Genomic DNA, 24304 nt, shown 5'->3' with positions numbered 1-24304 from the left:
TACAGCATGGAATAGATGTGTATAGTTTTTTTGAAGAGCAAATTACTATTTTTCTTGAAATTTGTCTTTGCTTAGTTTCAGAAATAGACTAATGACTGAAAAGATAAATCAGAATTCCAAACGCCATATGGTTCAGTTATTTATGATTAGACTTCATGCTAAAATCTTGAGGGTACTGTTTTACCCCCTTTAAAATGGTTGCAGATTTAAATGTGTGAGTTCATTGATTCAATAAATACTTATTGGGTACCTACCTATGTTCAAGGAATTACTTGTCTCTACAGTGTAACTGTCCCAAATGTAACAACGGCAAGTGTGAGGTAGGTGCTACAGGAGCTAATGAATGTAAGGTTAAAAGTTATAGTGACAAGCCAGGTGCGGTGGCTCACGCCTGTAATCCTAGCACTCTGGGAGGCTGAGGCGGGTGGATTGCTCAAGGTCAGGAGTTCAAAACCAGCCTGAGCAAGAGCGAGACCCTGTCTCTACTATAAATAGAAAAAAATTAATTGGCCAACTAATATATAAAGAAAAAATTAGCCGGGCATGGTGGCGCATGCCTGTAGTCCCAGCTACTCGGGAGGCTGAGGCAGCAGGATCACTTGAGCCCAGGAGTTTGAGGTTGCTGTGAGCTAGGCTGACGCCACGGCACTCACTCTATAGCCTGGGAGACAAAGTGAGACTCTGTCTCAAAAAACAAACAAAAAGTTATAGTGACAATATGTGGTGGCTCACGGCTGTAATCCTAGCACTCTGGGAGGCTGAGGCATGCAGATCCTTTGAGCTCAGCAGTTCAAGACCAGCCTGAGCAAGAGCGAGACCCCGTCTCTACTATAAAGAAATTAACTGGCCAACTAAAAATATATAGAAAAAATTAGCTGGGCATGGTGGCGCATTCCTGTAGTCCCAACTATTAGTGAGGCTGAGGCAGAAGGATCGCTTGAGCACAGGAGTTTGAGGTTGCTGTGAGCTAGGCTGACGCCATGGCACTCTAGCCCAGGCAGCACAGTGAGACGCTGACTTAAATAAATAAATAAATAAATAAAGTTATAGTGACAATAAATACACCTTTCCACTTAGAAGGCAGACAGTAGTCACTTCTGGCAGCTAACAGCCATTTGTACAACAGCTTCTAGTCTTTTGGAAAGGTAAAAGAGCTTTCTGAGAATCTGAACATTCACCACGAAAGAGGAAGGCAAACTGTGTGTTTTCTTCCAGGGGCACAAGACTATTTTAACCATACAGGTAGCAACATACTGTCTCACAGTTTCTTCAAATCAGTCCTACATAAGCATTGGGTATGACCCAGAAGAGAGCTCCATCTACTCCAGGCTGACTCTAAATGTTAGTAAACTCATAAAAGCTGTTTTCTTTACAACAGACTTAGTTGTACATACTTCATAGGAATGAAGAAATTAAGAGAATGAACATTTGCGGCATCATCACAACCCTTGTGGCTGTGCTATTGCTCTTAGCTGAATAGCAGCATTGTTGGTGAAAACTAAGGGATTTGGACTAAAGCTAGCAATGACAAGGCTATAAGACAAAGTAACAGAGGTAGTAAGCACCTGAGGACTCACAAGAATAACAATTTCATAATAAGAGTTAGAAAGAACTTTAAAGACCATTTAATCTACTCCAGCTGCTTAACGAGCAGATGTTCAAAGTCACAGTAGGTTAGTGAGAGATCTAGAATTAGAACTCAGGTATACTGACTCCCAGTGCAGTGTGTTTTTCATTAGAGCACACAGAGGAGGAGGATCAAGCACTGAAAGTTGCAGAGTGAATACCAGGCCCTTATTTTCTGTTTGTCCATCAGAAGGTCAGAAACTGGGGCTATTAGGGATATTCAATTTTCCTGAAAAGGACATCATTCAATACTTGGTTCCTTACTTATTTTTCTCTTCCTGGTTATGTAAGTTTTAACTTACTTTTATCAAGTAAAGGAAATAAGAGGCAAGTATTCTAATTACATACCTTTTATTAGATGACAGATTCCAGAAGTGGAAAGGATCTAAGATCACTGAACGTTTCAACCTCTTCATTAAACAGAGGCTCAGAGAAGTTAAACAAATTTCCCCAAACTACTGACACTGAACTAACTCTTCCAAGTGTGTTTAGGGTTCCACATAAGGGAAAATATAACTCTAAAATTCTAAAATATAAGTCCTAAAATAGTATGTGGGATTATTTATGTATCTATCCTTGTTCCTTATCAATACTGGTCAAATATGTTTTGAAAAGATTAATCAATCAAGATGGTAAATCATTTTAGAAAGTTTCCTTCAAACTAATATCTGACAAGATTAAAAAAGAAAAAACACTAAAGCTGACCACTTAAGAGTTTTCCTTTATACATAGACACTAAATCGAATACTAATGTTTTGAGTAAGGGGATCCTTTTGTGTGACTCAGAAGCACTAACAAGGCTTTCTGTTTAACTTAGCACTCTTTAAAACCATATTATTCCACTGAAGTTATACTTTAAAAGTGTGAACTTTATGGTATCTGAATCATATCTCAATAACATATTATTTTAAAAACATTATAATACTTTCTGACTGTTATTATACCTCATTCAAGTGGTTGACTCTGAAAGGTGAGTAACTCATTTTTCGTTTAAGGCCTGATGGAACTGATAAATATATCTGAAGAAGATTTTGATTTAAAGTGGTTTTTAGTTTTATTTATTTATTTTTTATTTATTTATTTATTTTGAGACAGAGTCTCGCTTGTTGCCCAGGCTAGAGTGAGTGCCGTGGCGTCAGCCTAGCTCACAGCAACCTCAAACTCCTGGGCTCAAGCAATCCTGCTGCCTCAGCCTCCCGAGTAGCTGGGACTACAGGCATGCGCCACCATGCCCGGCTAATTTTATATATATATTAGTTGGCCAATTAATTTCTTTCTATTTATAGTAGAGACGGGGTCTCGCTCTTGCTCAGGCTGGTTTCGAACTCCTGACCTCGAGCAATCCGCCCGCCTCAGCCTCCCAGAGTGCTAGGATTACAGGCGTGAGCCACCGCACCCGGCTTAAAGTGGTTTTTAAATTCATAAATTAAACAATAATTTTGCTACCACCCCGTGAACTCTTTACCTATTACCACCTATTTTGTTCCTTAGTCTTCAGATTTATGTTTTCATATCATTTACACTGATTTATATATAGAACTTTGCTATGAGAACATAACTTTATTATATATTTCTTGGAGGGAAAAATAGTTTTATCTTTATTTTCCCCCCATTTAAAAAGTTTGAAGAAAAATAGTTTTAAAGACACTTTCTTTTTTTTTTTTTTTGGAGACAGAGTCTCACTTTGTTGTCCAGGCTAGAGTGAGTGCCGTGGCATCAGCCTAGCTCACAGCAACCTCAAACTCCTGGGCTCGAGTGATCCTTCTGCCTCAGCCTCCCGAGTAGCTGGGACTACAGGCATGCGCCACTATGCCCGGCTAATTTTTTATATATATATATCAGTTGGCCAATTAATTTCTTTCTGTTTATAGTAGAGACGGGGTCTCGCTCTTGCTCAGGCTGGTTTTGAACTCCTGACCTTGAGCAATCCGCCCGCCTCGGCCTCCCAAGAGCTAGGATTACAGGCGTGAGCCACAGCGCCCGGCCTGACACTTTCTTAATATATATATATTATATATATATTATATACATATATATAATATATATATTATATATATATATGAAGACATATATGACGATAACAACTATGCTTTTTAATAGAAATGAGGAGGTTCCTCCTAAGTGGAACCATTAATATTTAAACCCTAAATTAGAAACACTGAACTTTCTTTATCCTTTAGCTTCAATCTAAAATATTCTGGGCCAGGCGCAGTGGCTCACGCCTGTAATCCTAGTACTCTGGGAGGCCGAGGCGGGTGGATTGCTCAAGGTCAGGAGTTCGAAACCAGCCTGAACAAGAGTGAGACTCCGTCTCTACTAAAAAAAAAAAAAAAATAGAAAGAAATTAATTGGACAACTAATATATATAGAAAAATTAGCCGGGTATGGTGGCGCATGCCTGTAGTCCCAGCTACTTGGGAGGCTGAGGCAGGAAAGACTGCTTGAGCCCAGGAGATTGAGGTTGCTGTGAGCTAGGCTGATACCACGGCACTCACTCTAGCCTGGGCAACAAAGTGAGACTCTGTCTCAAAAAAGTAAATAAATAAAAATAAAATATTCTGGAAGTCAGATAGGTTATTAACATAATATGAAAAATAATTTATACTCAGGTATCTTTCTATGTATTGTACACTAACCTAATAAGAAAATACACTAAAGTATGCCTTGTGATTTTTGAAGAAAAATTTATAAGTATCTTAGTGATCAGAAAGAATTAATGCGATTTCTAGTTCCCTAAAATGCACTGTTATATCAAAGAATAATTGACATAGTAATAAAATTTTCTTAAACAATTTGTCGTAACAGTACTTTTTTCTTACTTGAGATCATCTCTCCAAATGTTAGGCATTCAGAATGTAAAGCAAAATCTCACTTTTACAGAATGAATATTTTAAATATTGTTCCAATAATGTATCTCTAGATTATACCTTCTAAGATAATTATATCAAATAATGCAAATCCTGGCTAAGGATTTTTTTTTTTTTTTTTTTGAGACAGAGTCTCACTTTGTTGCCCAGGCTAGAGTGAGTGCCGTGGCGTCAGCCTAGCTCACAGCAACCTCAAACTCCTGGGCTCAAGCAATCCTTCTGCCTCAGCCTCCCGAGTAGCTGGGACTACAGGCATGCGCCACCATGCCTGGCTAATTTTTTCTATATATATTAGTTGGCCAATTAATTTCTTTCTATTTATAGTAGAGGCGGGGTCTCGCTCTTGCTCAGGCTGGTTTCGAACTCCTGACCTTGAGCAATCCGCCCGCCTCGGCCTCCCAGAGTGCTAGGATTACAGGCGTGAGCCACCGCACCCGGCCTGGCTAAGGATTTTAATAGAAAGCAATCCAGCCTCTTACACTGTAAATCAAGTGAATGATTAGCTAAATCACCGTTTTTCTTGTTACCTTGAATGTTGCAACTTTGAATAAACGCTTTTATGTCACAAAAAGCAAACATCTGTCATCAAAGGTTTTGGAAAAATCATACATAGACACATGTATTAAGGTAGACAAACAAACCTGAAGTGTCTTAACTTTTTTTTTGCTATTATGTGAAATTTAAAGTTGCAGTCTAAGAGTTTAGCCATTCATAAGTATATACTGGTAAGTATAATCTCTATATAGCAGTTTAAGATATGTATAATAAAGATAGCTTTTATTCTATTCTTTATACAGGATAATTTTAGTTAACTACCATAAGCATGAAAAATAATTTTCAATCACAATTTACCTTGTCCTTAGAGCAAGCCAAGCAGCTTCAATGTCTGCATAGAGATTCTTCTCTGTTGGTTTCCCAGAACTTGCACCATATCCAGAATAATCATATGAGAATATATTACAATTAATCCGTGATCCTAGTCCTATGTAAAAGCTGCTCATCTGTCCAAGATCAACAGCATTTCCATGTGAGAAGAGTAAAGTGTATTTGGCATTGGGTGAGCAACGCACAAACATACAGGCAATTCTATTGCCTTTACTGGTTCTAGTCATGAAACACTCAATAGCATCTTTTTCTCTAGAAGAGTACTGCCAGTCTGCTCGTTCTGACAGATGTAAAGTCCAGCGGCTTCCACTTTCATCACACATCAGTGTGTATGTTGGATCAGGTGGCAAAAATGCTAATTTTGAAGCAATTTTCCCTGGGCAAGGTGGACAGCAGAAGAGGCAACATAGCTCACTAAACGAAAGATTATTCATCTTCTGAAAAAGAAAATGAGATAGCAAATGTTTTAGTAACTGAGTATAGATTTTGCATTCTCATATATTAACAATAGAAAGTTAAAACAAAGACATGGGTAAATTTTACTGGCGGTCAATGACTACTATTACTATTTCAAGTATCCTTCCAAACACTTTTTTGGCATCTTTTTAGAAATACTTTAAATCCTGGGATGAAGCAAATATTCCAGACAAGCAGACATACTCAAATACTGTATGACATGTTTTAAATAGTACTGATTATTACCTCATTTAACAAAAAATGTGAAAAATACAGAGATAATTTTTGCTATTTCTCCACAAATAGCAATATTGAAACCATGAAATATCGTTAGTGTAGTTTATAATTTCTGTGTAACTCAGTGAAAATTCTCAGAATCCCATGGAGAAACTAGGGATCCAATACTATAAAGTAAAAATATAATAGCATTTATGTAGCACTTACTATTTGTCAAGCATTGTGCTAAATGCTCTATGTATATTACTTTGTTTAATTCTCAAAATAACCTTACAAATTGGTTTGAGAAAAGAAATTTGTACAAGATGAGGAGTGGTGGAGGCAGGGGATTTGACACCAGGCTCAGTGACTATGCTACATCACTGGGCTACAGTGTCTTACAGGTTCAAACACTATTGGTCTTAGAAATCTATCATTTTGGCCACAGTGTCAAGTGGACCAAATAACACACAAACCATAAAAATGTACACGTGTGCATGCATGAACATAATTATTGCCCAAATTTAAAAGGCTATAATATAAAGTAAAAGTGTTTATTATGGAAAAAAAGGTAAAATCTGCTGAAGGTAAAACTTCCTAAATGTTTGGATAAGAAAGGGCACAAGGTTTAAAATTAGAGGGCTGGGGTGGAATGCCAACTCTACTACTTGTACTGGCTGTGTGTCCTTGGGCAAATTATTTACCTCTTTGACTCTATTTTTTTTTCCATAAGCAAACAAGTCCAATGAACCAAGTGGTTGTGATGATGTAGTGAAGGAATGTAACACAGTTATGGCCTATTGGCATCAATAGGCGCACCATTCTTGGGACATCCAAGAACAATCAACTTTCTCCTATGATTCTTCATTAATATTTTAAAAATAGGATTAATTTTATTAATATTTTTAAAATATCCAGCTCATATTAACTTAGGGACAAAAATAAAGCAATACTTGTTTGCTCTACTGCATTTCCTTCTATCTTGTCCTTTCTTAAACTCCTGTCTCCTGTTGGCAGAATTAGACCAACTGCTTAGATCAAAGAGAAGGCAATCAAAACAAACACTTTACAGAGGTTTGGTGGCACCCAATATTCTGGAAAAAATGGCTATCATCATTATACCAAAAATAGGGGGGAAAACACCTCAGGGTAGTGACAAAAGAGTTGAGAATTTTGGAAAGAAAGGAATGCTCTCTTCACTTACTAGTAGATTAAAATTCATTTTATAATGCTCAATACAAATGTGTTAATTTTCCAGTGTAAACCAATTACGTAGAAAGAAGTAGCAGAAACAGCACAGGAAGAGAGAGAAACAAGTATAGGTATGACATAAAAGTCTTCAAAACATGAGTAAGGGAAGAACAGAAAAACATCTTGGATATTGGGAAATACTTTCACTCCTTTTTCCAGCATTCAAAACAAATATAGCCTGAATAAGTTAATATCTTATTCTGGTTGCAACAATATTTAGAACAGAAATGACAACTAGGTGTCTTTACTTGGCTCCCTGAAGTGATGTGCTGAGAATGATTCTGAGGGCATGCCCAGACAGGGCTTATCAGACAAAGGATGTGATAAATGAGTAATGTCTACTGCAGAATCTGGCTACAAATTTACTATCCTCCAAAAAGCCTGGTGAAGAAGATGGAAGGGAGTGGAGTTCAAAAGGGTCTGTTCCAAAGGAGATGACCTGGAGAAAGATGATGAGGTAGAAGGTACACTATATCAGTGCAGTCTGTTTAATAATCTGCCTACGGTTATTTCTCAACCCCAATTACCTCACATGCCATCAAGTGCTGACCCACAACAGCCAATTAAAAGCTTGATTAATAAGTAAACTATGTATGTCTAGACTGTGTTCCTATAATTTACCTCTTAACCAGGAAAACTTTTATATAATAAACTAGTTTTGGAACAAACCTGGCTGGCTGAACATACATAATGCTGTTGAGATGCTTCTGTGGATAAATACAAAAGAAGAAAAGTTGCAATGCCAGGGTCTAGTTTAATGAAAAGACAACTTTTTACTTTAAATGGTGGCAGAAGAAATAATTTCCACCTCCACTGCCCCCAAAGGCAGATAACTGGGCCCCATTTAATAACAACTTACAAATTATCACTTTCCTAATAATAGGTCTGGGATAAGGCAGCAACACAGACCTACTTTTACAAAAGTAAATTGTCTCAAAAGGAGTAATCACTATGGGGGGAAAAAGTAATTGCCTCTTTTTCAGTAAGTTTGAAAAATTTCACAAAAAGTATAAGCAAAACAAATAAATCTAAATTTTAGTATGCTGAGCAAGTTATTCAGGCAAAATATTTTATTCTTGATTTTAAAATCACTGAAATAGTTTGTTTAACTTAGATCATTTCAAGCCCTTGTTCTTATAAAACTCACTGAATACTGATTGCCATTAGGATTCTATATTTAAACAAACAACCTCACAGAATAAAGATATCATTTACTAGCTATTCCTTGGCAAGAAAATCTTAAGAGACAAGGCAGTGAATAATACTAGGGGGACTGTGATAGACATTTGGGAGTCCACAAAAGCCATAAGAGACAAGAAAATTGAATAATTTATAGCATAAGAAATAACTCTTACATTAGATAAATAAGGATTTAAAGTAAGCTATCATAAATCCTTTAAAAATGTGGGTTATTAGAACTTATTAACATTAGTGTCACTATAGTTGATATACAACTTCCCCCCATACTAAATTGGATTGGGGAAAAAAAGCAGCAGCAGCAATAAAGAGGAGAATACTTCAAGAAAGATGAAGCAGGAAAAGGCATCACAAAGAAAAACCCAATCAGAAATCTCTAGCATAAAAAAAAACCAAGAGGTGAGATAAACTAATGAGTTGGGTAGAAGAACAGGTAACAGTTGAAAAACACATTAGTGAGCTGGAAGATCAGGTTGAGGAATTTCCAAATATGGAATTTTTGGAGGTGAGGAGATAAATAAAAAAGAAAATGTAATAGATAACAAAGGTAAAAATATTGATAATCCATACCAAAGAAGTCCCAAGAAAATAAGGAGAAAACAAAACTTTGAACCTAGAATTTTACACAGAGCTATCTTTTCAACTCCTGTCCCCCCCAAAATAGGGTCTCTGTCACCCAGGCTACAGTGCAGTGGCACAATCATAAGCTCACTGTAACCTTGAACTCCTGGGCTCAAGCAATCCTCCTGCCTCAGACTCCCAAGTACCACCATACTGGTTATTTTTAAAAAATTATTTGGAGAGACAGGGTCTCCCTATGTTGCCCAGGCTGGTCTCAAACTCCTGGCCTCAAAAACAATCCTCCTGCCTCAGCCTCCCAAAGTAAGCCACCATACCTGGCTTATAATATACCATTTTAATATGAGGACAAAATAAAGACGTGTGCAGGCATACAATAACTTACAAGCCTTAAGGAAACCAAACCAAGAGTCCCTTTGCATAGCTCTGGCAAGGCAGAAGATAATAAATCCAGGAGAATTCTATGAGCTATCTTAGATATGAGAAATAAAGAATAATAGTTAATATAATGTATTTTTGTGCAAGTAAGCAATGCAGGGGAGAAGATAGCAAAGTATATCCTTAAAAATCCAGAATCAGACCTTTGGAGGATACTGATATGAAGAGGATCAGAGGAAGAGTTAGGGAGTATTTAAGAGGTGAAAATGTGATGGGGCATCTGACTTGTTCAGAATGATACCGATACTGACAAGCTTGATGTGGAAGAAAAACATGAATGTAAGTATGAATCTTAAGGCATTCACTACTACTAATAGCAAATAGCATTAACTGAACATGTATTAAGTGCCAGGCACTGTTCTAAACACTTTTCATATATTAACAAATCTTTCAACAATCCTATGACATAGGGACTATCATTACACCCATTTTGCAACTGAGGAAATAGAGGCACAGGGTAGTAATGTTACTTGCCTAAGGTCACATAGCTGGTAAATGGTAGAATTGGTATGTGGTAGAATGCCTCTGTGGCCTAAACTCATAATCACAGTTTTGTGAGTACTCTTTCCACAAAACAAACCAATTTGATCAGACAAGACTGATTATGAGAAACAGATAAGCAAAATAAATAAAACATGATACTAAATGAACAAGGAGAATGAGCTATACAGTTTTAAAAACAAAATATGTCAATAAATTAAATAACCTTGACAAAATGCACAAATTTCTTGAGTAATATAAAAGGACAAAATTTGCACTAGAAAAAGGCTAGAATATGCAAATAACCAAGAGAACTTGAAATGGAAAAAAGATCACCTTTACCTAAAAACATTTTCGAAGAATAGTTAAGTTATTCCAGGGGAAAAAAATACTGCTCAACAATCACTTTCTGAAGCTATTGTAGTATGACCTTTATCCCAAAACTTATTAAGGACTGTAAAGAAAACTATAGGTCCATTTCATTATGAACATGCATGCAAAAACTTTAAATAAAATATTAGAAATATATAGTGTATGTAAATACAAAATAATCAAGCAGAAAGACAAGAATTACAACTCTTCTAATGTCAAACCAAAGTAATTTGCCACACTAATGAATGAAAGAAAAATCACATGATTTTCTTCATAGATATGGAGACAAAACAACATGATATAATCACCTAGACAGAAAACCCAACAGAATCTACAAAGTATTAAAACTAACAAGAGCTCTCAGTTATTGTGGCAAATACACGAACTTAGGGAAAAACAGTACATTTTTATGTTAGCATTAAACAACTAAAAATATAGTAGAAAATAAGATAGCGGCTACAACCAAACAACAAACTACTTAGGAATTAATACAAAATACAATGTAGAAAATGCTTATGCAGAAAAATTTTAAACCTAAAAAATGGAAAGATGACTTATGACTTAATAGTGTTAAGAATGTTAACTCTCCCCAAATTAGAAGTTCAAAGTAATTCTAATAAAAATTTCAGCAGCAATTTGAGGAACTCAAACTGATTATAAAATTTATATATAAGTATAAAGATCTATAAGAAATCCAAAAATGAAACTAAGAAAAAAACCCCACCGCTTATAACCAAAAATAAATAAAATCCTTAGAATTCTCTATGGAAACTGAAGAGACACATATTAGACAAAACAATCTTAAGAAGAAAAATTAAGGTGGAGGATTCATGCTTCCCAATTTCAAAATTTACTAAAAAAGAAATAGTAATCAAGATGGCATGGTGCTGGCACAAAGGTAGACAAATATATATAAGGAATAGAACTAAATAGTGTACAGAAATAAACCCTACCATTTATAGTCAGTTGATTTTTGACAGAGTGCCAAAATAATTCAACAGTGAAAGAAGTCTTTTCAACAAATGGTGATGAGGCAACTTGATATTCACATGCAAAAGAATGAAATTTTACTCTCACTTCACATCATATACAAAAACCAACTCCATAAAAAAAACCTAAATAAAGCTTGTAGAAAAAAATATAGCATACATCTTTGTGACCTTGGGTTAGGAAATTGTTTCTTAGGTACGGATGCTGAAAGCACAACAAAGAAAAAAAAAAAAAGACAAACTGGACTTCAGAATTAAAAACTTTTGTGCTTCAAAGAACACTACCCAGACAGTGAAGACAATTTGGGAGAAAATATTTGCAAATCATATCTCTGATGAGAGACTTATATTTAGAATATATAAAGAACCCTTACAATTCAGCAATAAAAAGACAACTCAATTAATAAATGGGCAAAGAGATATGAATAGACATTTCTCCAAAGAAAACAAGCAAATGGCCAATAAATATGTGAAAAAATGCTCAACATCATCAATTACTGGGAAAATGCAAATCAAAACCACAATTAGATACTACTTCATATCTGTGAGGATGGTTATAATAAAAAAGACAGACAATAACAAGTGTTGGTTAGGGTGTGGAGAAATTGGAACACTCTACACTGCTGGTGGAAAAATTCTACTCCCAGGAGAAATGAAAACCTATGTCCACACAAACATTTGCACATGAATGTTCACAGAAGCATTATTCACAACAGCAAAAAACTGAAAACAAACCAAATGTTCATCAACTCATGGATAAACAACTGTGGCACATCCATATGATGGAATATTATTTGGCAATAAAAAGGAACAAAGTATTAATGTATGTTACAACATAGATGAACTCTGAAAAATTTATGCCAAGTGAAAGAAGCCAGTCACAAAACATCATTTATTGTATGGTTCCATTTATGTGAAATGTCCACAATAGGCAAATCTATACAGATAGAAAGTAGATTAGAGGTTGTCTAGAGATCCAGGGGACAAGAGGGATAGACAGCAATAGCTAAAGGGTACTGTGTTTCTTTTTTGGGGTAATAAAAATGTTCCAAAATTGATTTGAGTGGGGGTTGCACAACTCTGAAAGAGCAAAGGTACATATATATGTATTTGCAGGGTAACTGGGAATTTTCTCTCTCAGATATTAAGATACATACACAATGTTACAGTAATAAAGACAGACTGGTGATGGCACAGAAACAAACAGACCTAGTAACAGAGCTTATAAATGAACCCATATATGAATGGAAATAGGGTTTGACAAAGCGGTAGGAAAGCATGGATTCTTTAGATTGTCTCGGGAAAACTTACCACATGGGGTAAAATAGTTGGATCCCTGCCTCCCAGCATGTAGAAAGCAAACTCCAGACTATAGACCTAAAGAGCAAAACTAATAAAACAAAAACAAAAACCACCCACTCCAACCTACAAAAGACAAAACACTAGTAGATTTAACATTATTCAAATAAAGGATTTCTCTTCAGTGAAAAATGTGTTGTGAAAGATGATTTCATCACTCAAAACTGTCGGAGTTAATATTTAAAATATAAGAAACTCTGGCAAAAACAAGAAAAAAAACCCCAGGTAACTCAAGAGAACAAATGGGCAAAAGGTATGAATAGGCAATTTACAGAAAGATAAATTCAAATGGCTAACAAGTATACAAAGAAAAGCTCGGCTTCACCAACTATCAGAGAAATGGAAGAAATAGTCCTTTAAAACTATAAAGAAAAAGACTAGAAAGCTGAGTAATATCAAGTATTGGCGAGAATAGGAATCCTGGAAGTGGGGTGGAGCAGCTAGCAAAAAAAAAAAAAAAGAAAATAGGAATCTTGGTGAACTGCCTGGTAAGCCATTTTGTTTACCAAAGGCTGAGAATCCCACTCTTGGGTAAACAGTCCCAAGAAACACTTGCACAGGTTCTTAAGGTAATGTATACAAGGCTGCTCTCAGTATCATTATTTGTGTCACAGCTGTAGAAGCAACACAAATTCCATCCCTAGGAAAATCAGTAAGTAAATGTGTTGGATGCAGATAATGTAAAATGATGCATAAAAATATAGTTCTGGGAAAAAAGGAATAAACTGAGATCTATAATACCATTAACTACATTACAAAAATAAACATTACATATCTTTAAGGACAAATACACATTTATGGGTATGTGTATCACTTATCAAAGAGGAAATGGGGCTGGAAGTTGAAGGAAAAAAAACAATAAAAAGTAAAACAAGAGCAGGGCTTATGCTCATAGACTGATAATGTGCTATGAACTAGACTAGAAGTTCTGGAAAGCAACCATCACATCTGCTTGCTTACAACTGAACCTCTAGTGCCAAGCAGAGTACCTGATATAGCAGGGTTTCTAATATTTTTTGAATGAATGAGTTAGTAAATTAATAAGATTAACTGAACTCTCTGCACCTAAGAAGCTCCCAAAAAAAAAAGAGAAAAAAAATCACTACACCTACATGTCAAGAAAGAATGCAAAAAATATTTTGTCACTATTCCTTAGGTTTTTCATATGGGGGCAAAACAGAAGCAGTCAAATAAAAATATATGAACCTAAGAGGGGGGAAGGTGGAAAAGCACTGCTAGTTACTAAAATCATTCAGTGCGTTATGAAGCACAGAATAGGAACAGTCTTCCAGGGAGGAGGAAATCTTGCTCCTCTTGAAACCAATATGCAAAATGAAAGGTCACCTCAATGTTATACAGATGACCCATTGTGAAAATTAGGCTTTCCTTTTGGCAGAGGACTCTTCAGAGTCTCTTCACTTATAGCAGGAGGAATTTCTTAAAATTGCATGAAATAATTTTAAAAACTGCTTCTCCTGGTGACTTTTTCCTCCTCAATAACAAAGGAAAAGGATGAACACCCTAGTTCTTTCTCAGCAAAACAGGGAGACTAATGTTACAAAGTCCCTAAATAGAATGACCTACTATATCTCCTTCCTCTCTAACAGAAGAAATTACATGACTCTTTCAATTTCCGACGTAATAATTATTTTCTGAAAATATTTCCCTTCAATCTCCTTATAATAGTTTCTTGGTAATGCAGACCAACTCATATTACTACCATCTATAAAGGACAACTGATTCTTTTAAGGTTCAAGATTTTGTTGTATTGAATGTCTTTTAAAAGCAGGTTCAGGGAAAACATTTAAAAGAATGCTTATATCTTTTCTCCATTTTGTATGGTATGTTGACAACTATACTCTAAATAATACCTATGCTGACTGAAAGTCTTACCCTATTTAGAGTATAAGTAGTACACTGTATATGATAAGCCATTTAAATTTTTATATAGATTTCATGTTAAGAATGACATTCTAAAATCCAAGATGAATTACTTTGAAGTTGGCTTCATAAATGGAAAATAAATCTGGGGGTATAATATTATTCTATGTAATCTGTATAGTATTCAAAGTATAGCCACACGAGTGTTAAGGTTTTTAGAGAGCTATATGCACTACAGAGTTCAGTGCATACAGAGAAGCTGAATATTCATCTTGAAAAAAGATCAAAATTTCCAGTAACTGTAACTAAGAAGGTGTTTAGTATGATGATGTAAAACCTATGTATGCCTTACACATAAATACAGCTTATAAAACTCCTGCCTCTTTGAGGTAGGTTGTTTTTCTTCTTACAGCATTACAGGAATCAGCAGCAGAGGCACTCCATTGAGAACACAGGACTCAAAATTCAGATCTCTTTGTTGGAAAACTCAACTCTGCTTGAAGACACAAGCACAGCACAGACTGTAAGTACTGTGCTACATGGGCATGGAAGTATATAAATTTAGGGAAAGTTTAAAAAAAGTATTAGATTTTTTTATATTTCAGATTGAAAGAAAAAATTTGGGTAAAATTATTTTTGTTTTTGAAAAAGGAATCAAGCCAGATACTTTTTAGGTAAAGTTACAATTTTTAAACACTAATAAGATTTTTGATATACTTAGAGAGTAACAGGGCTATTGAATCACTTGAAAACACCCTAAGAAATGTGGGATTTGTTGGTAAATTGAACGAATGCCTTAATAATTATTAGTTTAGAAAAGTTTAAATTTCTCAAACGGGAAAAGCTTAATGGGCAATGCCCAAATATTTCTTTCCCACTGGTGAGAACAGTTGGACAAAAAAAAAAAAAAAAAAAAAGGTTGAAGATGGCAAGCATCTTCCAGAGACATCAAAATACTCTCATCTCAGTCCTAGCATAAGTTATGAACTTATTTTCTAGTGAAAAAAAAAACAAAAACAAAAGTTAGGCAGTAAGGATCAGCAGTGAGGAAATTAGATCTATGATGGTATTATAGAAGATGATGACTTTTACTGTCCCTCAGTTTCTTTGTACTACTAGACACTGCACTGTCCAATAGAGGTGCTCATACCAATATGATTATTTAAGTTTAAATTAAATAAATATATTCAGTTCTTCAGTCATACTAGCCACAAGTGTCTACCAAATCATACAGTGTAGAATGAACATTCCCTTTACAGCAGAAAGTCCTGTCCAGTAGTGCTGAAGCAGAACCTCTGAAACTGAGACAATGCAGAACCAAAGGTTACATGGTTTACATCCCTAATAGCTAGCTTCAAATGCTGGAGTGCCTTCCTTCTTGGTCTTTCCATCGCAGTACATATAGATAATTCTGATAGTCCCTCCAGTTAAACATCAATAAAACACAGAACTAAATGATATTACATATACAATGCTGTTTTAGAAAACGTTATCTTGACAAAAATATCACAACACAGACTTATTTCTAACCCAACTCTAATGTAAAGGCCATTTTATTAAAAATGAGCAATGCAAATCAATTAGGCTATGTATACATTTCTAATGCATGGATTTGGTGTACCAAAGGATTCATGTTCTTGAAAGATTCCCTTCCAAGCTGAAGTTGCAAGTAAACCATAAGAAAATAAAAAAACACTTGAGATTATCAGCCAACTAATTTCTGAATGTGGCCCCAAACAGTATCTAAATACTTATAATCCTGATGATACACTAGAGCAATGCCGTATCAAGTGAACCAAGAATTCCTGATTAAGCAGTAGGACAGGTTGTAGATTTTTGCATACGATAGTTCCCATAAAACTTTTGGTGACTGGAAAGTGCAATTAGCTCAGAACTTTCAAGGTCACTCCTCTACCTGTTGCTGAGCGTAAGTTATTAATAAACACAACACACATGTCTGCACCACCCACCCCTACATCATCAGCTCTTGGCACTATTATAAGACTCCAAAGCATGCTTATCCTCAAAATTCACAGAAAAGCTATCATATTACATTGGTCTGGAAACATTACACAAATATATATTATTATCTACTCATTTATAAAATATGTTCCTGAGAACTTTCTAAGTGAATACATACTTGATACCTTTCACATTATGTAACTCATCCACACCACAATAAAATATAATCAAAGCAGTCGTAAATTTCAGAAAACTTAAGGACTGATTATAAATGATTAATATAATCTTTTTGAAAAAGAGGCTCATATTACTGGTTTGAATTTATAAGATTTATTTGCAAAACCACTTACAGGTCAATACAGCATATGAACAAGTAAGTACCCAATCCTCAATCAGCCATTCTTTAGCAAGTAGTAAATACAATAAGCTGTTCTAATCAACTAAAAAAAACCGTACCAAACAACGAAGCTTTTGTTTTCAGTCAACTGAAATTGCTGTAAAACATATTAGAGGTAGAGTTAAAAGGCAGAAATATAAATGGCGATTAACACTACCACTGCATTAAAGTAATTGATTAAACAAGGCACACAATTGGGATTTGATATATTTTAAAAAAATAACATTGCAATTATGAAAGCATTACAAAACATGGCTTAAAAAATATAAACCATATAGAAGGTTACACAATTTTAAAAAAGATATCCTTATCAGGCTAACATAAGGATTGGTTAAAAGTCAATTTAAGAATTTAGTTCTCTAGATACTTCCCCCTCAAATGAAAAGACTTGAGGTTTATGTTAGAAGAAAAACCTTTTCTGAGGAATCAGACTTATCTGTAAGATCTTAAACGATACTGATACAGGAGGTTACACAGAAAAGTTGAGCAAATAGAAGGATGTGTGTGACAGTGATGGGAGAGATCCTTGTCCATAAGTGGGATGTCAACAGGTAAGCAGCAGCAATATTGTCATCTAGAGATGAGGTAAAAACACCAAAAGAACTGTTCAAAAAGCAAATGCCCCTGGGAAGGGATCTATCATTGAGATGGGGGCCAAGGCTTGCCAATTTTTATAACAAACTTGGTGGAATTATTTGGCTTCCTAACCATGTGCATATATGAAACTGATAAAAACAAAAACTTCAGATTTCTTTAGCATCTACACCAATCTAACACCTCAGCCAGAAATTACAATTTTGTATCATTTGTTTTTAATTCTACTAGTGTTCAGTACTGCACTCATATATTGTGTGTTTCTTACAGTGTACCCTTATTATGAAAGATTAAGAGTTTAATTTCCCCTTCTCTGTTCATTCTGATTTGTTATTTTCAGTTTTTATTGGTTATAACTTTTTTTGTTTTTTTGAGACAGAGTCCCACTCTGTTGCCTGGGCTAGAGTGCCATGGAGTCAGTCAGCCTAGCTCACAGCAACCTCAAACTCTTGGGCTCAAGCAATCTGCTGCCTCAGTTTCCCGAGTAGCTGGGACTACAGGAATGCACCACCATGCCTGGCTAATTTTTTCTATATATTTTTAATTGTCCAGCTAATTTCTTAATATTTTTTCAGTAGAGACAGGGTCTCGCTCTTGCTCAGGTTGGCCTCAAACTCCTGAGCTCAAATGATCTTCCCACTTAGGCTTTCCAGAGTGCTAGGATTATAAGTGTGAGTCACCACACCTGGCCTATTGGTTACAACTTTAAGTATTATAGTTGAACCTCTATTTTTTGTTCTAGCAACTTTATTGGCTTGCCCTTGTAATCATATCCTGTTATTGTTGACTATGCAATTATTTTCACATTAACTTTTATATCATTTGCAGCTTATTACCTATAAAGTTTTTATCTACAGGGTGATTTTTAAATTGAATAATAACGACTATTTACAGTATTATTCATTGTCCATCCAAGTAGCATGATAAAACCTAGAGAATAAGTAATTTTATGCCACTAAATTCCAAGGGTCAAGGTCTTTTACACTCTGATAATTGCTCAAAAATAAGGTACACTTTATTAATAATTTGCTTCATATTTGGACTTTCTGAAGAACTTTAATTTTCCTAGAGTTTTTGCTTTTTCATTATATTTAACATATTCCAACTTATTCTTACAATTTGTTCAACTGAATCTATGTTATTCTTAAAGACATTTTTAGACCCCAGTGACTTCTGTTTTAATCTGAAACAATTTCATTCTGGGCTAGTTCATAGTCCAGCTATCTACCTACCTAGTATTTCTTTTCATTATATATGTCTGTTGCTTCTTAATTTCAGGTTTACCTTTTTTTGAGATTCTTTTCTGTTTGATTTTGCTGGAATATGTCTCCTAAGCAGTCTGCCCTGTCTCCTCCCCAAGGGCCTTGGGAAGTAAACCACATTTTAATGCACACTTTCGTAAAGCTCTTATTTTGATTTCACACTTGGCAAACTAGGCCTGCTTCAGAATTATGATTTTTTTAAAATTCTCCTTAAAATGTAAATCATTGGTCCACATCATCATCTTTTTTTTTTTTGAGACAGAGTCTCACTTTGTTGCCCAGGCTAGAGTGAGTACCCTTGGCTTCGCTCACAGCAACCTCAATCTCCTGGGCTCAAGTATTCCTCCTGCCTCAGCCTCCCGAGTAGCTGAGACTACAGGTATGCACCACCATGCACGGCTAATTTTTTGTGTATATGTGTTTTTAGTTGGTCAATCAATTTCTTTCTATTTTTAGTAGAGATGGGGTCTCGCTCAGGCTGGTTTCCAACTCCTGACCTCAAGAGATCTGCCCTCCTCAGCCTCCCACAGTGCTAGGATTACAGGCCCGAGCCACCACGCCTAGCAGGTCCACATCTTCTAACATCCAATGTTGAAGAAGACCAGATTTTATTTTCTGAAAGTGATTCTCATCTTTCCCCTCCAAAATATTTATGAGATTTTCCTTTATCCTTCACTCTAAAATTTCATGAGATTATCATCTAAATGTGTGTGTGTGGGGGGTTTTGGTGAGGCAAAGTGTCACTCCACTGCCCTAGGTAGAGTACACTGGCTTCATCACAGCTTACTGCAACCTCAAACTCCTAGGCTATAGGCAATGCCTAGCTAATGTTTCTTTTTTTTTTTGGAGAGAAAGGGTCTCAATTCTTGCTCAGGCTGGTCATGAACTCCTAATCTCAAGTGATCCAGAGTGCGGATTATAGGCATGAGCCATCATGCCCAGCCCTGTGTGTTACTGTTCATCCATTTTGTTTAATATTTAATGGATCCTTTTAATCTAAAGCCTTTAGACTTTCTTCAGCTCAGAAGATTTTTCTTCTATTTCTTTATTTCCTCTCCACCTTCTTCTCTGTTCTACCTGGAATTCCTATTTGGGAATCCTGGGACTATCCACTATAAAGTTTTCTCTTTTTTCCTACCTCTTTTAACTCTATATCCTAGGAAATTTCCTCTAGTTAATCTTACAGATAGATCACTTTAGTATTCTAGAGGTAAAATCAATTTTTTAGTCTTATAGTTTTCTAATTATGGAAATAAATTTTAACATTAAAACATCTGTTCCTACTGTATAGACACAATATCCTCAAGTCTCTTAAAATATTAAATTTTTTTTCTTATCTTTGTGTTTTTTAAGGTAATATTTATTTCTTCCTTTGTTCATCTTCAGTTTTCTTGCTGTTGGACTGCTTCTTCATTGACTGTTCACATAAAGACCTAAATTAAGTTTTCTTTATATTTGTACAAACCTGTCAAGATCCAGAGGGCTGGCCAGGTGCAGTGGGCTCACGCCTATAATCCTAGCTCTCTGGGAGGCCGAGGTGGGAGGATCGCTCAAGGTCAGGAGTTCAGGTCAGGAGTTCGAAACCAACCTGAGCAAGAGCAATACCCTGTCTCTACTATAAATAGAAATTAATTGGCCAACTAATATATATAGAAAAAAAATTAGCTGGGCATGATGGTGCATGCCTGGAGTCCTAGCTACTCGGGAGGCTGAGGCAGGATTGCTTGAGCCCAGGAGTCTGAGGTTGCCATGAGCTAGGCTGACACCATAGCACTCACTCTAGTCTGGGCAATAGAGTGAGACTCTGTCTCAAAAAAAAAAAAAAAAAAAAAAGATCCAGAAGGCTTACAAGTCTTTGAATAGGAGGACTGACTTGTGGCTGGCTTGGGACTCCCAAAACTGCTAGAATAAAGATGATTTTGGGTATAGAGTGCTTTAGTCAGTCTCAGACTCTCTCACAAACAAACACATTCTCCCCTGCCTATCAAACAAGTATGGGGGGGGGGCAAACAAGTATGTTTTGTTTACCATCTTCAACAGGATCAGAAGATACTTTACAAATATTCAAGAACATAGTAGAGATTTAACCATCTGGTCCGGTAACGCAACCAGGGATTCTAACCAGTGAGATGGTGATAAATCCTCTGACAGCATAATAATACAGTATAATCAAAAAACCACTCGACTTTATTTGTCCTCTAAGCTCTGTAAAATATAAAAAAAAAAAAAAAAAAAAACCACTCGACTAAGAAGCATAAGTGCCATGGCTTTCAGTTCTAGTCTTATTAGAAAAAAAGAAGGTGACTTTAGGAAAGTCAATCTCTTTATACCTTAATTTCCCCTTTTTCTATGAAACGAGAAGTTTGAACTAATAATGAGGTTTTCTTTAATTGTAAAACTTTGTGACTGAGATGACAAGTGATTTCTGTATCTCCTAGTACATAGGGAAAAGATATTTTGTTTTCTGAATTGTGGTAAAATAATCACGACATAAAATTTGCCATTTTAAGTCTATAGTTCTGTGGCATTAAGTATATTCACACTGTTGTGCACTATTCACTACCAGCCCTTTCCAGAACTTCTTCGTCTTCCCCAACTGAAACTCTATACCCATTAAATAATAATTCTTCAGTCTCTTCTGCTCCTAACTCCTGGTATCCACCATTCTTACTGCCTCTACCAATTTGACTAACCTAAGTACCTGAGTGGAATTAGACAATATTTGTTCTTTTGCGTGACCAGCTTATTTCATGTATTTTTAATCCTTTTTTAAAAGACAGAGTCACACTCTATTGCCCAAGCCAAAGTGCTATGGTGTCAGCTTAGCTCATAGCCACCTCAAACTCCTGGGCTCAAGCGATCTTCCTGCCTCAGCTTCCCAAGTAGCTAGGACTATAAGCATGCGCCAGCATGCCCGGCTAATTTTTTCCATATATATATATATATATATATATTTTTTTTTTTTGGAGACAGAGTCTCACTTTGTTGCCCAGGCTAGATAGAGTGAGTGCCGTGGCGTCAGCCTAGCTCACAGCAACCTCAAACTCCTGGCTCAAGCAATCCTCCTGCCTCAGCCTCCCAAGTAGCTGGGACTACAGGCATTCGCCACCATGCCCGGCTAATTTTTTGTATATATATTAGTTGGCCAATTAATTTCTTTCTATTTATAGTAGAGACGGGGTCCCGCTCTTGCTCAGGCTGGTTTCGAACTCCTAACCTCGAGCAATCCGCCTGCCTCGGCCTCCCAGAGAGCTAGGATTACAGGCGTGAGCCACCTCGCCCGGCCTTGAATTTTTTCCATATATTTTTAATTGTCTGGCTAATTTCTTTCTATTTTTAGTAGAGACAGGGTCTCATTCTTGCTCAGGCTGGTCTCCAACTTCTGACCTCAAGTGATCCTCCTGCCTCGGCCTCCCAAAGTGCTAGGATTACAGGTGTGAGCCACCAGTGCCTGGCCTATTTCATTTATTTCTTGTAGCATGTGCCTGAATTTTTCTTCCTAGAGTGCTAGGATTACATGCCAGAGCCACACCATGCCCAGTGGAGACAGGGTCTTGCTATTGCCTGGGCTACAGTGCAGTGTGGCCTCATCGTCATCACAGCTTACTGCAACCTCAAACTTCCGGCCTCAAGCAATACTACCCTCTTGGCCTCCCAAGGTGCTGGGATTACAGGTGAGTGCCACCTTGCCCAATCATCCACTAATCTTAATCAAGTGACAATTTAGGAATTGTTTTCATTGCTTAGCTTATTCTACCCTTTTATACTAGCATTGAGTAGTCTGAGTATTAATGAAACTGAATCTAGAAGTAGATGGAGACTACAACCCAGTATAGATCTTCAAGGGAGAGAAGTATTTATCTTTCTTTGTAAAAGTCTGTGCAATTTGAAGAATGTACCAAGATCTTCAGCCTCTACAATAAAACTTTGTCAATGTTCTAATGCTTAATAAACTTTATTATTATGTAATATTTAATGATTATTACTAACATCCTCTACCCAAAAATGGTAATGTATCAGGATAATGTAATACTGTATATTGCTCTCTTATGTGACTTTGGACAAACCTTTATCTGAATGGTTCTGTGCTAGGTACTATTTAATGAATTCCATGCAAAATCAGTTAATGTGCAGTGTCCACAGCTTGAGGTCAAACCTAAAAATCACCTTAGACAGCAACAGAACTGTTAAGGATATTCTGGTTCATGAAGAACCCCTGAAACTACATGCAAAAAATTGGGACAAAGGATCCAAAACATTTAATAAGAAGAATAATCTGGAAATTTCTCAAAACTCTGGAGGTTCTTGGGTTAAGGTGTGTCACCTTACCACTCACCCAATCTAGAACACCCAAAATAGAGATATTTGGGAAACTAAAAGAATTCTTCCTTCTTGCACCTGATTTGTGGTTAAGATGTGTATCTCCAGTGATATAGCGAGGCATTTCTGTCACAAAGAAAACTGCATTTTAATCTAGACGTATCTTCATTCTGTAAATGCTCATTCTGTCTCCAACTTTACTTTTATATGATTAACATCCTCAGTTCTAGATTAGGAATATCTACTTTGTACTCTTGGCTTCAATTTATTTTTTTCCCATTTGGCATTGCACAAAATCCAGATTATAAATTTGGCAGCAGATTTCTTATTCCTGCTTCACATAGGTAGTTCTGTCATCTACCCAGTGGAGGTTTGAGAAAACTTGGTCAAGATATACTTCTAAAATACACATCTTGAGACTTTACTAGAGGTAGATTTACAGATACTGGGATGGGAGAGGGTAGAAATTTCATCTTGTGAATAAAAAAGATGCTAGATTTTTAGAGTGAGGCTGCCAGCTTTTCCCAGTGGAAAAAGCTGTTAAAAAGGTCCTAAGATTATCATGACAATGTCAACCATAGAAACAGGAATATATACATTTCTCACAAGACACAAACACATAAATCTTCCTTAGGACCCCTCCCCATTTTTGCTTAAAGGCAAATGACAGAATTAAAAGGAAGAATGGGATAAATGGATATAGAGAAAATCTATCAAGTCATGTATACATTTTCTAGTTGGTACAAAAATGGTCCTTTTTCTGAGCTAAAGCAGCTGACTTTGGTTAGGAAATGTTATCTATCTCTCTTTAGCAGCCTTGGGGCTGACTGCATGGAAAACTTTAAGATGGTCAGTTGTAAGCACCCAAGAGGAAGTAGAAAACAATAAAATCATAGGGTTTCTAGTGGAAGACACAAGAATTTATAAGAAAGAATTTGGGTTTTTTTTGTTGTTGAGACAGAGTTTCACTTCTGTTGCCTGGGCTAGAGTGCTGTGGCATCAGCTTAGCTCACAGTAACCTCAAACTCCTAGGCTCAAATGATCTTCCTGCTTCAGCCTCCCTCCTGAGTAGCTGGAACTACAGGCAGGCACCACCAAGCCTGGCTGATTTTTTCTATATATTTTAGTTGGCCAATTAATTACTTTCTATTTTAAGTAGAGATGGGGGTCTCG

General features: G+C 36.1%; 1 protein-coding gene across 1 annotated transcript in view; it reads right to left on the bottom strand.

Moving 5' to 3' along the window:
• The window catches only part of ABHD17B (abhydrolase domain containing 17B, depalmitoylase), a 44702-nt gene that overhangs the window by 5354 nt on the left and 15044 nt on the right, over positions 1-24304 (bottom strand). Inside the window, exon 2 of the mRNA XM_076008631.1 lies at positions 5346-5815. Coding sequence (XP_075864746.1) covers positions 5346-5812 — 467 coding nt within the window. The 5' untranslated portion in view covers positions 5813-5815. The remainder of the gene's footprint in view (positions 1-5345; positions 5816-24304) is intronic.

Source organism: Microcebus murinus, chromosome 12 (genome assembly GCF_040939455.1).
Source record: "Microcebus murinus isolate Inina chromosome 12, M.murinus_Inina_mat1.0, whole genome shotgun sequence".
In the NCBI taxonomy this organism is placed as follows: domain Eukaryota; kingdom Metazoa; phylum Chordata; class Mammalia; order Primates; family Cheirogaleidae; genus Microcebus; species Microcebus murinus.
This window is presented reverse-complemented; position numbering and strand designations above follow the sequence as displayed.